General features: G+C 40.4%; 1 protein-coding gene across 1 annotated transcript; it reads left to right on the plus strand.

The window, feature by feature from the left end:
* The first annotated feature begins 177 nt into the window (after positions 1–177).
* Positions 178–15,019, plus strand: arhgap42a (Rho GTPase activating protein 42a). The gene is made up of 24 exons (XM_051400667.1): positions 178–331; positions 3,133–3,228; positions 3,334–3,395; positions 5,916–5,987; positions 7,223–7,324; positions 7,425–7,535; positions 8,172–8,276; positions 8,752–8,881; positions 9,032–9,132; positions 9,272–9,381; positions 9,507–9,585; positions 9,667–9,706; positions 9,804–9,866; positions 10,012–10,086; positions 10,209–10,293; positions 10,373–10,431; positions 10,603–10,708; positions 11,281–11,440; positions 11,523–11,673; positions 12,294–13,001; positions 13,083–13,245; positions 13,695–13,766; positions 13,862–13,941; positions 14,372–15,019. Exons 1-24 carry the CDS (start codon positions 178–180, stop codon positions 14,458–14,460), a joined length of 2,973 nt encoding a protein of 990 aa, XP_051256627.1. The 3' UTR covers positions 14,461–15,019.
* The last annotated feature ends 410 nt before the right edge of the window (positions 15,020–15,429 follow it).

A 15,429-nucleotide genomic window follows, 5' to 3' on the forward strand; every position in this document is an offset into this window, starting at 1 on the left:
TTCTCAGGGAAAAAAACAGAGAAAGGCATGAAAAAGGGGAGCTGGAACAAACTTCTAACCAAGTTCCTCCGGGCACATCGAAACACTGTTTTCTCGCGTAAATCTCACTAGAGGGAACAGACAACGCGTCCTCCTCCTCGACTTATCTAACAATTAGCTGTGTGCATTCATTTAGCGATGGGTCTGCCGACGCTGGAGTTCAGTGATTCTTTCGTGGACAGTCCGGAGTTCAGAGATCGGCTCCAGTGCCATGAGATAGAGCTGGAGCGCACCAACAGGTTTATAAAAGACCTCATCAAAGATGGAAACATGCTCGTATCCGCACTCAGAAGTAAGTACACGCCGATTAATAACCTGTTTTAGAGGGTAAAAGTGCGTGTTAACACTGAGTTACCAGATAACAGTGAGCAATCCAAGGCCATCAATTCAAACTTAGTTAATAGTTTATCACATTGAATTGTGTTTTGGTGGTATGAGCAGCACAGTTAGGTAGGTAGTTACAGTGTTATGTATAGGCTATAGTGTCTATCCAACATACCTGACTTAGCATGATTGGTTAGACTCAGGTTTTATATGCCATTTTGCAATTGGGTGATACAGTTTCTTAACCTAAAGATGGGGGATATGAGGAATTACCAAGCTTACTGTGTGTCAGCTGGTATGTGCTAGTTTATTGAAAGTTGGCTAAAGCACACAGTCATTATGAATTCATCTAGATGTTATTTTTACGAGGTATTGTATAATCGTCTTACACTGGTCTGAAAACATTCAGAAAATAGTGAAAAATACCCATCAAGGTTCCTCAGAGGCCAAGACGATGTCTTCAGATTGCTGTTTTGTCTGACTTAAAGTAACAAACACATAATATAGTCCATTTAAGTGGCAGATCCTGACGTTTTGAGAGGAATTTTTCTTTATAAATGATAAAACCACTCTTAAAAATTGTTGATAATTTTTCTGTAAATCAACTAATTAATTAATTGGATTTAATTGTGTCTTTAGCACGGTCAAAATTTAGTTGTAAGACCATTATTATTTCAGTTTTGTAATCATACTGCATGTTGCATATTGAACAATAGGGTATAGGGGTTCAGGAGGTCTGGGACCCCTCTAGCAGTAATACAACCATGACACAGAGAGGTAAAGAGATAACTTAATGCATTTAATATATTAGACTGGATAGGCAAGAGTAGGACTGCACTGATTTACATTCTCTCTCTGTTCTAAATAGTCTGATTATGTTGTAATGATTACTTAATAAGACATTTAATGACTGACCATGAAGAGGGAATTTAGTTGTTACCATCTTAGGACAATAAAAGGCAAAATAGGCACACAACAAACTGGAAATCTAAAACGCATTAATGTTGGAAAGATTTGTGTGTAACTATGACATCATTTGATAGTGACTGTGATATTTATATCATCAGCTGATGAAGCAGGTACCTCCCATTTGTTTGAGGTTTTGTTCACCTCAGGTTTAACATCAGACACACCTACGCTTTGTGGCTGCCTGCAGTTTCTTTGACTCACCTGCTGGTTGAGGTCACTGGTGTGAACTGTGCCTGTCGTACACACACATTTCGCTGGGTGTGTTTGACCATGACCACACAGGAGTGAAACAACATGATCACTACATTGTTTACAATAACAGGTCCAAGATTATACAGAACACTGGCATCAAAGTCTCCAGAGCCACCACAACATGATATTGCCACAATACAAGGCTGTTGTTATTCATAATATGCTTGCATTTATTACTATTACTGACTGGGAAGTCTCTTCCAAATGGAAAGCCCTTTCAAAATACGGTTTCAGTGTTTCACATCAGTGTTGTTAGTGCAGCAAATGGGGTTTCCAGACTGAACAACGTCATAAAAATAAGTGAAACACATTAACTGACCACCAACATTTCATTAACATCACTGAACAGAAACACACAGTTCAGTATGTAGACAATATTTGAGAACAATTCAATGCACATGCATGTTTTAAATATTGAGAGTTAAGGGCCCAGTTATTTTTTTACCCTATATATAACAAGTGTATTGACATTAATGTCTGAAGAGCCTGACTTAAAGGACCAGGGTGCAGGATTTATGCTGCATTGACATGATGTCATCTTAGTGGATGAGAACATGATGGTAAAATTAGGTGAGGCCAGGAAAACGTTGGATGACATTACTGTCAAAAGTTAAAATATTTGTATGTGTATATATATATTAACTTTTTGCCGTCCTCTGCGACAGTATTAAAGACTGGATGATACGTAGCTCCATCACATAAGGAGAATATTGAGAGGCTGATAATGAAATAATTACATAAAATGATATACACATATTCAACTCATGTCATGCGGGGTGTAGTTTCAGATTGTAACCCCCCCCAAGTTGGAGAAACTACGGTGGCTGCAAAACTCACACAAAACTCAAATGACAATAACAAATATGGATACAACTTAATTTAAGTTTCCAGCGTATAATAATGCTGTTGTTTACAATGCCTTGTCTTCCATGCATTCAACCTGACCACAGTTCTTTTTGCTGATCTCCGGGCAGTAATCTGGTCTAAACTGCCACTTAAGGACATTTTAATAGTTTTACTGTCGGTGTATAATGCAGTGGTGTTATTGAAGTAGTGCCTTACAACGGCTGGCATGCAGGCAAGTGTTATGGGTGTGTGAGTGAGAGAATGCAGTGTTATGGTGCCAAGCGTTCATGCGCCCTTGAGAATAAAAGGTGGTATTAAACACTATTATTGGAGGGTTGTTTGAACACGTAACTGAGACTGAGGTTGTAAAGTGCAGTTTGTTGCAGGGTGTGGCAGTTTGTTTACATCAGACTTTGACACCTCTGGTCTTGGCAGTGGGTTATTTGCCAGAGTCTCATAGGAAAATACATTCATAGTTTATTACAGGAGGGAGCAAGTGATGCTGCTTGTAGCCTGTATGGGAATGGGAGCATTGCATTGCTTTGGACCAATAAAAGCAGTATGTAAAATCATGCCAAGAGCATTCTTGTGCATAATGTTGAAATAGTGAAATTATGTAATAAATAAGTTACATTACATTTACAATCACAATTACATTGTTGTGCTTTAAGTGACTGAATGAACTTCTCTTCTTTTTCTCAGGTCTTTCTCTTGCTGTTCAACGGTTCTCTCAGTCTCTACAGGAGTTCCAGTTTGAATGTATTGGAGATGCTGAGACTGATGATGAGATCAGTATAGGTGAGAGGGAAATGTCCCCAATAAAAAAAACTACATGTTGAGACTGCAAAATGTGTAAAATGTGATCAGTCTTTCCATATTTAAGGTGTATAATTTCTTTTGCAGCTCAGTCCTTAAAGGAATTCTCTCAGCTATTGAGCACCATGGAGGAGGAGAGAAAACGACTGGTAAGAAATCAAAAAACAGAGGGTTTTTAAATATAATAAGGAAAGTTGAGGACATTTTGTTGGTTGTGACCTTTAAAAGTAAGAGTAATGTAAACCATTGTTAATAATAACGTCAGTGAACTTCAGTGTCCTGTTGCTCACACTTTCATCGTCTGAAGGGCTTTAGAAATAAATTATATAGAAATGATTCTCCTTGTGTGAGGCATCACCCTCTGAATAACAATTTTCCCACGTGCATCATGCACAGTTTTAAAGTAACAGTCGTTGTCAGCCACCTTCACTTGATGCACCACACTGACTTCCTCAAGTTCTTTCCATACAAGTGTGATTGACACTTTTGTTGTGCAGCATGGCAATTCGGAAAAACGTCTTTGACTTAAAGACCCTCCATCGCCCAGAGGCCTTTGTGTGGGAGTAACTGGAGTCTGGCACAGTCTGTGTATAGGCAAACCTCTGCGCATGTGCAATGTATGTGCATAGTATACTACCTTATGCATAACTCTCTGTGTGTGTGTGTGTGTGTGTGTGTGTGTGTGTGTGTGTGTGTGTGAGAGTGTGTCTTTGTGGCTGTGAGCATGGTCTGGTTACAGAGGAACCATGTGGAACCTATTCTGCCAATTCCCCCTTGAGACTGTGAGCAAAGCCCTGACTGCCTGGGAAAGTCCATAAAAGGGTCCTGTGTGTGTGTGTGTGTGTGTGTGTGTGTGTGTGTGTGTTGCCGCTTTCTTTCTCTTTCTTTCAGCTTGCACGAGTGTATTTTAATTGTATACTTTTCCACTGCAACACAGCTGATAGGTCTGAACCTCTAATAATACCCTCATTATTGAGTTAAAGGGTAATTCCAGAAAAACGGAAATACCTACCTGCTCAACCTGAATGGACTATTATTGTGATTTGACAATGCCCTTCAGTCTGTAAGTGTTTAGTTTCATCTTGCATATTGTCGCACGGTGGAATAAAAAGAACGTTCACGGAAAGCAGATCTGAAGTACTAAGCTGAAGTGAAGTGAAAGTAAAGTCATGATGCAGAGTGAAAAGCTAAATCTTATGCTTGAATCAGCTAGACAGAACAAAGAAAGACATGACCGAGACTTGCAATATATAGACTCATGACTAAAGAGGACTGAAACCCAATATAAACATCAGAGTGCTAATAACTGCTCTCTAGCTTTTCTTTTTTCTTTTTATTATTTTTGGGGGGTTGGCTTTTATTTGATAGTACAGCTAAAAATGGACATGAAAGGGAGACACAGGGCAGCATGCAGCAAAGGGCCACAGGCTGGATACAAACCTGGGCCTCTGTGGTATGGATTCTGCCTTGATACATGGGATACAATTTCTGCCAGTTGAGCTACCAGGGCACCCCACTCGGGAGCTTATCTTACTGCTTGACTCAAGTCACAACATCAACCACCGATACATATATCGCATGGTGCCCGAAGGATGTATTCTAATGTCTTTGATGATCCTCTGTTTGTTCCTCTAGCCCCACCATGATGTTCACATCTGTGTTTTTTTTACTGAAATAACTCAACAACTATTTGGGTGAATTGCCATAAATTTAGTTCACACATTCATGTCCCACTCAGGATGAATTGTAACAGCTTTGGTGACCCCCTGACGTCTCATCTAGCACCACCATCCAATCAAAGTTTTAATTTGTCCAATACTTGTACCACTCTACTGGTTTATGAGAACTAATGACTAATCCCATTAGCTTTAGCAAATGTTTAAACTAAGATGGTGAACACGGTAAAAATGATACCTTCTTAACCTCAGCCTGTTAGCATCGTCATTGTGAGTATGTTGGCATTTTGCACTGTGCCAAAGTACAGCCTCACAGAGCCATTACCATGGCTGTAAACTAGTAGTCTAGTCTTGTGCTGGATAACAACCATGACCAAAGTCTATAAAATGATTAACGCTCATAATGTTGGATGATAAGAACACTGTAAATTCATCAACTAACTGTTGCTGAGGTTTGTGCTGGGTGTTAGTATGATATTTGGATATTTTTTGGAGTTTTTTGTAAACAGAAAGTAAATAAACCACGTACGATATATTAATTAAGAGATATTTAGTTCCTGAGATCGTCTGTTTCAGTTTGAACCCTGTTCCCTTGCACAATCATTTAGCTAATAATAATATTAAGCAAATCTCAACTGTAGATTTGCTTTTATACAACAAATTTGTGAAGTTGGCGATAAATTTATATTGATTTCAACACAGGAAGATTGTAGTTGCAGGTTTGAATTTGACTTGTTTAATGTCAACATCTACTCTTAAATGAAGCAGAAATATAAAAAAATGAGTCTCTTAATTACCAAATTGTTAGAAAAATCAAAGACAAACATCTTCAAACATTGAGTGATCAGATTTGACAAACCACATTTTAACAGCTAGCAGGAGCCCTTATGGAACAGTGACTCAGTGACTGAGCTGTTGTCTTTTCTTTGTTGTTGCTAGTTTTAGTATCTACTGATGACGCACTGAGCTGACTGCTGTTTGTTTCTCTCTCAGATCCAGAACGCTGATGATGTATTGATCTCACCACTCGAGAGGTTTCGTAAGGAGCAGATTGGAGCTGTTAAGGTATATCTGCAGTTGTTCGAATCAAGGAGAACCAGAAGTTATACCTCAAAATATCACACAGTCTCTGCTGAGGTTTTACCAAGACCAGATCCAGTTTATTAAGCTTGTCGCGTTCCTCAGTTATCTAACACCGTGGGTGGCGATCAGATTCCGACTGGTCTCAGTCGGTCTCTCAGTCAGTGGTCAGAATCCAATTTGTTCGTCAAATAAACGGTGGATCATAGTCCAGTGTCAGTAACAAGGTCATGGGAACGGACGCTGGGAGGGGAGACAGGGAGCGCGTCACAGATAGAGAGACAGTTGAACTCATTGAGGCAATATAAACACAAAGTGAGTCTGGTGTCTGGTTTCAGCAGCTGTCTGAATTCTTATAATTCAGTTTATCTCGTTTTTTTTTTTCTTCTCTTCGCTCTCTCTCAGACTGAAATAACAGCAGAGATAGCAATATCTTGCAGAAGGTTTGAGAAAATAGAACTGGTCACATCTGTGACTAACCCTGAAAGTGAAATAACAGTTCACTTCAATGTGTTGACTCATCGGGATGTTGAATGTAGCAGGAGTGTGTGAGCAGCACATCCTCACACTGATGTTGAGCAAGAAAGAGTGGCTGGACATGTGGAGTCTGGAGCTGCAGCTGTTTTGGAAAATAGCTGTTGTCCTAAATATTCTGGCAGTGTCTCTTCATTTAGTTTATTAATGGTCCCACTGAACTTCCTCAGAGCTTTCTGAACCCTCGGGGCTGCTTAGCTCATCCCAAAAACTGAACTGTTCAGAGACAGAGACATTGTACAGGTGTTTGCAGGGTTGCAGGCATTTTGGTATTTTTAGCCACGCTAGCAGCAGGGCTCTTGGGATGGCAGTGCGGGTTTGTTGGTCAGTTGGTCAGTCTAAAATATCCTGATAACTATTGGGTGGATTGCCATGACATCTTTGACATGATTGAATTGTGGTAGTAGTACAGTAGTAGTAGTGAAAACTGTCATGTACTCAAAGCTAGCATGGGGTGACTAGTCAAATTCCTGTGTTATTTACCTATTTTTGATCAGATATTTACTGATTTAAATATTAACATTGCTATTTCTTACCCCAATCTATTTATTCTATCTGATTATCAAGTTCTTGTATGGCTGCTTGTGTTCCAAAAACAATAAAAGACTTTTATGAGCAGATGAAGAAATTACTAAGTTTGCTTTTATTTATTACTAATGTGCCCTCCACATCCCTATTGTCCTCAGGAGGGTAAGAAGCAGTTTGACAAGGAGACAGAGAGGTACTACTCTGTCCTGGAGAAACACCTCAGCCTGTCCTCCAAAAAGAAGGAGTCGCAGCTGCACGAGGTAAACTGAAACAACCCATAAAAATGCACACCAAGTTCCTCCCACATTTGTTAGGTAATATAAACTACTGTATGTGTGTTGATGCTGTTTTTTGATGCAGGCTGATTCACAGATGAGTAAGGACAGGCAGGTTTTTTATGATGCATCGCTGCAGTATGTCTTCAAGATTCAAGAGGTGCAGGAGAGAAAGAAGTTTGAATTTGTGGAGCCGGTGAGTTCCCATGCTGTACATACACTATGATCGTGTTTATAGGCAACTTTAGGCAACACTGTGTTTTAATGCCGGGATTGGGATACACATTTCGCGTTGTCATTTCATTCCTTCAGATTTTGAGTTGCTGGGCCTTTACAGCTCTGGCCAGTAGAGGGAAAACACATTCAACAATGTTTCATCACAGGAAATTATGACAGAGGAGTCTATGTCGTAAACAATGACGTAAACATCAGGTCATAATTGCAGCCAGGCCAGTAATGACCATGTGTACGTTCAAACATGATCATGGTAAGACGGTTTATCCGGGGTTCTGAAAAACACATTACACACACTACGATAAAAATGTTTTAATGATAGATATCAGTAAAGCCCCCTTCCTGTTGCTGTAGCGGCACTTCCTGTATGGATATCTCTTCCGCCTGACACAGAGGGAAACTCTTTGTTGTAAAGTAAACAAGGGCAGCAACCAAACAACAGGCCGAGTTGGGGTTTTTTCTTTCTCCTTTAGAGGCTGTTTTGATTGATCGAGCAGATGACTGACAATCATTCTTTTGTAATCCTCTCACCATCCTCCTACACTCCCAAGCCCCTAGCTAACATTTTTTCCTGTGGATTTCTCCCTCTGCTCTTCAGTTATTAGCCTTCCTGCAGGGTTTGTTTACATTCTACCATGAGGGCTACGAGCTGGCCAGCGAGTTCGAACCCTATAAGCAGCAGCTTCAGTTCAACCTGCAGAATGTAAGTGTGTATGTTTACCGCAGCCCTCTAGGCCAAATCTGGACCTGACATCTTTTGTAAAAAGTAATTGTAAATGGGTTGTTCTATCTGGTCTACCGTTCCTTTTGAGCCATTAAGAGAAAGTATATAAATGGAAATTTCTGATGCTGCTGGCGTTACCTGTCCCAAAGTGGAAACCTTGCACACCTGATACTTCTGGCATGTTGAAACACACAATGTGAACTACTTTCAGCCACAGCTTGAAGGAAGCCCGGTCTAGTACAGACTTTTACTGGCTAAACTATTCTGGGAAATCAATGTTCATCTTGGATTAACAAATAAGATCATTAAAAAAAACAAACTACATGTATTAAGACTCAGCTGGACTAAGTACCAAACCCCTGACTTACTTTGTTAAAGATTTTGTATGTATGATATAAATAAGTATGCAAGCCTCCATTCAATGCAGTTTCTTTTGTGTATGTATGTTGATCAGGCTCGCAATAACTTTGAAAGTACGCGTGCTGAAGTTGAGAGGCTGATGAAGAGGATCCGTTCTGCAGAGGAAGACTTCAAAGCCCCCAGTTGCTTTACCATGGAGGGATATCTGTACATACAGGAGAAACGTGAGATGCACAAAAATCACATTTTCTCAGTCTCTTTCTCTCCCTTACGCTGTGAAGATAATCAAATGCCAGAATTACACATTCAGACTTTCCTTTGTTAAAACACATGCACAAGTGCACCTGCGTGAAAATATGCATCATGTATTGTAGGTCCATTGGGCAGTGTGTGGACTAGATACTACTGTACGTATGAAAAAAGCTCCAAGATGTTCACCATGAGCAACACGGAGTCCAGACCAGCTAGTAGACAGGTGAGCTGGTGGCACAGATGAATATCCTACCCTGTTTCTGTGCTACAATATCAAAATCTCACACTTTGTCACAAATACCTAGAAGACATTAAGGCCACATGGTCGAGTATATATTGCAAACTCATCTCTCTGTTAACAGAACGGCGTGGTGAATGGTGCACCTGAGATGTTCAGGCTGCGCTCGTGTGTCAGAAGGAAGAGGGATTCAATCGACAAACGCTTCTGCTTCGACATCGAGGTGGTGGAGAGGTACGAGGGACAGATAGACTGAACGGTTGTGTGTCCGTAACACATGACTATCAGTGGAATAAATACACTGGGATATGGCTAGTGTTTAGATGGTGCCGGGTAAAATGAGCTCTCTTTCTCTGCAGACATGGCGTCATCACTCTGCAGGCGCTCTCTGAGGCCAACAGGCGGCTGTGGATGGAGGCAATGGATGGAAAAGAACCTGTATGAATATTTTCACTATTTATTAAAAAGTATTGTTTGATATATATTATTAAAACATTTCTTTTTTCTTTCTTTGTTCAGATTTACACTCTGCCTTCTTTGCTCAGTAAAAAGGAAGAGAGTAAGTGTCCTAATTTATGCTGTTATTGATATGAATTATTTCATAACATCTATTAATCAGAAATGTGGGTTTAAAAACGTCACTGTTTATTTTACAGCATTTCTCAATGAGCCAGGCCTCAACTTTGTTAAGAGGTGTATTGAGCTGGTTGAAACAAGAGGTAAATCTAACTCTGATTAAAATATTTGTAATAAGTATTTATTGTATACATTTTTGAATGATTAAGTATGTTAAAACATGTCTGTATGTGTGTGTGTGTGTGTGTGTGTGTGTGTGTGTGTGTGTGTGTGTGTGTGTGTGTGTAGGCATTACCACCCTGGGACTGTACAGGATTGGAGGAGTTAACTCTAAAGTGCAGCGGTTGATGACAAGTGTGTTTGGTGAGAAACTCTTGGCTTTCTTCTGTATGATGTGGGGAGATTTATTCCACTACCATGAATATCGGGTATATTTAAAAACCCATCACTGCAGTTTAATCATGTATTATCCTTTTTTCCTGTAGCATCCACAGCTCCCTCTGACGTACAGCTGGACGCAGATGCCTGGGACAACAAGACCATCACCAGTGGCCTAAAGAATTATTTCAGGTAAGATACAGTACAAAGCAGTTTTTTTGAATAACACTTCCCATGAATTATACATTTGTGATTTCTCACGTGCATGCAGGTGTCTGGCAGAACCGCTACTGACCTACAGACTGCATAAAGAATTCATCAAGGCTGCAAGTAAGTTCGCTTGATGCCTCTTTCAAAGTACACAGATAGAGCATGATAGACAGTCTGTGGTCATTTTAACAGTGCTTGGATTTAATTTATTTACTACCTCATACAGAGGCACATAATGTCACCCTCTCACCACTGTGTCATATCCCTCTGTACTCTTTCCTTGTTTCACAGAGTATGATGACCAGAAGTACAGAGTGAGAGCGATTCATGCTCTTGTACATAAACTACCAGAAAAAAACAGAGCAATGTTGGACCTCTTAACCAACCACCTCCACAAGTATGTACATATTAACATAAACTTTGCTTTTATAGTTCAGTGCCTTGAAATTGTCCCTTCTGCTTGCTATTTTCTTAAAAAAACATTTGAAAATGCTTCAACCGTGATACTTTATCTAGATTTATGCAAATACTCCTTTAGCCACGGGGCATTTGGAGTGAGAGCTTCCTGTTTACAATTTTCTGTCGGAGGATTGGACAAAAAGTGTACACCATAAAACCCTTTTTGGCTTCATGACAGACGCCTGACAGTCGATTTGTCTGCAAGGAAGGCAAAATTTAAAACATTCATAGTTTAAAGTTCATGCTATGAAAGTTGAAGAGTGAAGTCCGTACATGAAATAGTTGCTAGCAAGACAACTTATTCCAAACTGCAAAGCTTTTAATACTTTTACAGATCGCAGTTAGAATCGACAACTCTTGAATCAACTCTCAAATGCTATCTGACACTTTTTATTTGTCTCTGGTCTTTGATATTAGAAATACATGCTCATCGTGTGTGTGTGTGTGTGTGTGTGTGTGTGTGTGTGTGTGTGTGTGTGTGTGTGTGTGTGTGTGTGTGTGTGCGCGCAGTGTGTCCTCTCACAGCGATCAGAACCTGATGACTGTGTCCAACCTGGGGATGATCTTCGGCCCCACATTGATGAGGTCACAGGAAGAGACGGTGGCGGCCATGATGAACATCAAGTTTCAGAACATTGTAGTGGAGATAATCATTGAAAATCACCACAAGGTACGCTTAAGACACACACACACACACACAGACCTAAACAGACATGTACCTAACAGACATGTACACTGTTTGTTCCTGTCAGATTTTTGGTGAGGCCCCAGACCTGTCAGTGCCGCTACCTCAGGCTCCGTCCTCTCGGTCGACTCCTCGTAGGAACAAGGCCATCTGTCTATCATCGGGAAAGAGGAGGGCTCGTCTCTACCCTCCGGCTCTTTGTCTGGCAGACAATGACAGTGAGTCTCTCTGAAGCTTTATCTCATCACTCATGAATACCTTTTTACTCCATTTATCTGACTGCTATAGCTGCTAGCTATCTTTCAGATTTAGATTTTACATGAAAAAAACATTTTAGTTGTTAGAAGTTTAGTTTAGATAACTGTTCAAAGCCCAGAGGTATTGTATTGTATTTAAATAAAAGGTTAGAGAATAGTCAAAAAATGTATACAATTTTGTGTAGAGGAATTTAGTTCACAACCCCTCAGATTTACCTTGTGACCAAGACTAAACTAACTGCATACAAAGCTGTTGAACTGAAGATATTATTATTATTAAATTGAGCACATTTGTCGTTTTGCAGTGCAGTATCATGCTAGTTCTCCAAACTCAGTTATTAAAGCTTCAACCAAGCACCCTAATGCACCAACACAGAAGACTTTTCATAGCAGTCTGTGCTCACAACTGCTTTACGGTGCAATTAAAACACGACATTGTCAAAATGTTTCCAAAAAGTACACTTTGTAAAATGCTTGAATGTAATAAATTACACAAATGAGTTAATAGCTAATACAAGAGCAATCCATTCAGCCTCCTTGATGTCATCAGTCTGAGTACGTAACTTGTTTTTTCCCTCCAGGTGACACATTCAGCAGCAGCTCCAGCACGACTCCGATGGGCAGCCAGGAATCTCTGTCCTCACACTCCTCTGAAAAGAACGGATTGTCTCAGGTCTCTCCTCCGTCCTCTCCCGCTGCCGAGCCCAGCTTGTCCTCCACAGCACAGGTGTCTCCTTCCGCGTCTTCCTCCTGCTCCACGTCTCACAACTCGCCGAACAGGAAGGATCAGAAACACCCGACAGACAGCGCCTCTTCCCCTCACCTCATGCCGTCCTCTTCCTGGACTTCCTCCCAGCTCACTCCGGCCCAGCAGACTTCCTCTGTGTCCTCCTCCACGTCCTCTTTACTCTCTGCAGAGAGGACTCTGTCCGTCAAAGGAAACTCGACTGCCTCCTTGTCATCAGTAAAAGAGTCAGGATCTCCCTCCGTAGCCTCCTCGTCCACCGCCTCTATCCAGGACTCTTCAGTGGAACGTGCCTCCTCTCTCAGGGAGGGTCGACCTGTGCAGAGAGTGTCGTCCGTCTCCTCGCTGAAGAGCACTCATTCGGTGGATCAAAAAAATGCCTCCTCCTCTGTCACAGAAACCAGAGTGACGGACTCTACCTCTCCCCCTCAGCAGCACAGAAAAACGTACAGGACTGCCTCCTCCTCGTCTTCCTCCTCCTCTTCATTATTTCCTTACCAGCTTTCCACGTCTTCCTCTCTCACCTCTCTACACATCTCTGAAGGTGAGTGCACCTCTGTAGAAGTTTACGCATCCATCACTTCCCGGTTTATGTTCGGTTCTGATTTATTGGGTTCTATCGCAGATTACAAAAGCTGCCATGGATCGGTGCGGAGTCTCATGTCGCTGGACACACAAGAGGCAACACACAAGCGTAAAACCTCACACGTCCGCTGCAGCTCTGATCTGAACGCCAAACACTCTGCAGCCACAACAGCCAGCAATGGTTACCAGAAGCCTGGATCAGTGTGAGTGTCTGTAAAATGTATTTTATATTTGAGACGACAATGTGCTGTAATCATACAGCACTTGTGCTGCAGCCTTTGATCTGTGCTCTCAGAGAAAGAAAGGATATAAAGATCTCAGTCTATGGATGGTTTAGCCCTGGAGAAAACAAGAGCACGTGGTAGGTTAAAGAAACAGCCATGTGCTCCGATTATCTCCTGGCCTCATCTACCCATTGATAAAATACTGAACCACTGGTTTGGTTTTACTGAAACCGAGGTATGACACATGTTGGCACAGTGAATGGTATTTAAAAAAATATTTTCATGAAAGGTTTTTTTCTTTTTAAAGTATAATTTAGGAAGAAAACTGTTTAACTGCTTTGTTTTTAGATGCTGACATGCTCATTCACTCTCTCTCTCTGTAGCAACTGGAGAATGTATTCAGTCACTTTTGTGTTTGTGTGTTGCAGATTATCAGTCAGACTGCAGCAGCGTGAGAGCTCAGTATTCTCCTCAGCATTAGACATTTGTTCCTCAGGAAAGTAAGTTGATTTTGAGGGTTGTTTGTGGCACAATCCTTTTTAACTTTCACTTTCTAAATTACTCTTTTAACTGATTCACTAATGTTTTGACTTAGGGAAGCAAAGGCTCTTTACTCCTGTGAGGCAGAGCACAGTCATGAGCTCAGTTTTCCACAGGGGGCGCTGTTCTCAAATGGTAAGAGAACCACTCAGGTTTCATTTCCCCAGTTACACCTACATCATGAGATCACAGATGTGATGTTAATTGACTTGATACAAGGATTCCCTGAAGAATACAACATAATTTTTTTATGTCTCTTTTTTAACACATTTCCTGTAATTTATTTAGAAATATTTTAAATATTTTTTATGTTTAGGAACTTCCTGATCTGAACTAGAATTTATTTAAAAAGGACTGTGAGCCTCAATAATGCTTGGCTACTTAACGTGTCTTTATATTAATGATTGGACAGTTGCAGTTTACTGATAATGTATTCTGATCATTGTGTACAGTTCAGTGCACTACATTGTAAATCTGTGGTATCCTAACATCACCAGCATTAACTATAAGACTTTATATAAGATGAACTTATTGTGTTGACTTGCTGAGTTGTTTGTGTCTGCAGTGTACCCGTCTGTGGAACCAGGTTGGCTTCAGGCGACGTACAACGGCAAAACAGGCCTCATACCTGAAAACTACATCACATACATGTGACACACCTGATGATGTCACCACCACATCACAGAATAACACACAGATGAAACTTTAGGGATCTACAGTGCAGTAATACAGTAATACTAAAAGATACAATATATTTATCATGTAACTGTGACTGTTATCACTGAACTACTGGGGCTGGATATGAATGATGTATGTACTGTATATCTGACTACTATATGTGAACCATGTTATGTGTTAGTAACCAGTTTATAGTACAGTAGATGTTGAAATCTGACTTTTCATCCATTCATATGTGATGGTTTCACTTAATCAACGTTATCAGCTCCTCTTTTATGTTTGTGTCCAGTGGTCTTCCTGCACGTCTGAGGATGCTATAAATACATAAAATGTGTCTGCGACGTACGTTGAAACAGTATTTTTCTATCAATCTTGGTAATTTATGTGTTTGTAAATGATCATATTGATGTTATAGCTGTGTGTCCTGAACAGTATGAACTGGTTGTCTTAAGACTGAATCCTACCATAACATTTTCCCTCTTCTGTCTGTCAGTTTTCATGCTGTCTAAATAAACCTTAACCTTACCTTACCTTACCTTAAGAAGTCTGTTTGTATGTATGTAGTTTATGTTTATTATTATTTTCTATGTTCATTATGCATTTTCCGCAATGACCCTGTTTTATCATATACAGAACAACCTTGCTGATTATTTTGAAGGTTCAGTGTGTAACATTTAGGAGGTTCTTTTGGCTGAAATGTAATATAATATTCATAGATATGAATTAAGTAGTGTATAATCATCTGAAAATTATGTTAGAATAAGACGTTTTTATCGTTTTTTATAGTTGAACCGCTATATTTCTACAGTTGCCCAGAAGGGACAAACCAAACGCTGGCTTTAAATAGGGACGTTTGTGTTGTGCACACGTTTCGCAGTCACCGTAGTTTTTCCCTTGCACTCGGAAGGGGAGATTAAAGCGATGGATGTGTGATCTGGATGCCAC

The sequence above is a fragment of the Dicentrarchus labrax genome, unplaced genomic scaffold, assembly GCF_905237075.1.
Source record: "Dicentrarchus labrax unplaced genomic scaffold, dlabrax2021, whole genome shotgun sequence".
Classification (NCBI taxonomy): Eukaryota; Metazoa; Chordata; class Actinopteri; family Moronidae; genus Dicentrarchus; species Dicentrarchus labrax.

What these genes read in the sequence shown, in the direction of transcription:
- arhgap42a (XM_051400667.1), top strand. Translation starts at nt 178, where the DNA reads ATGGGTCTGCCGACGCTGGAGTTCAGTGATTCTTTCGTGGACAGTCCG. An exon ending in TGATGATGAGATCAGTATAG is followed by an intron (nt 3,229 to 3,333) that starts GTGAGAGGGAAA and finishes TTTCTTTTGCAG; the next exon opens with CTCAGTCCTTAAAGGAATTC. An exon ending in GACATCGAGGTGGTGGAGAG is followed by an intron (nt 9,382 to 9,506) that starts GTACGAGGGACA and finishes CTTTCTCTGCAG; the next exon opens with ACATGGCGTCATCACTCTGC.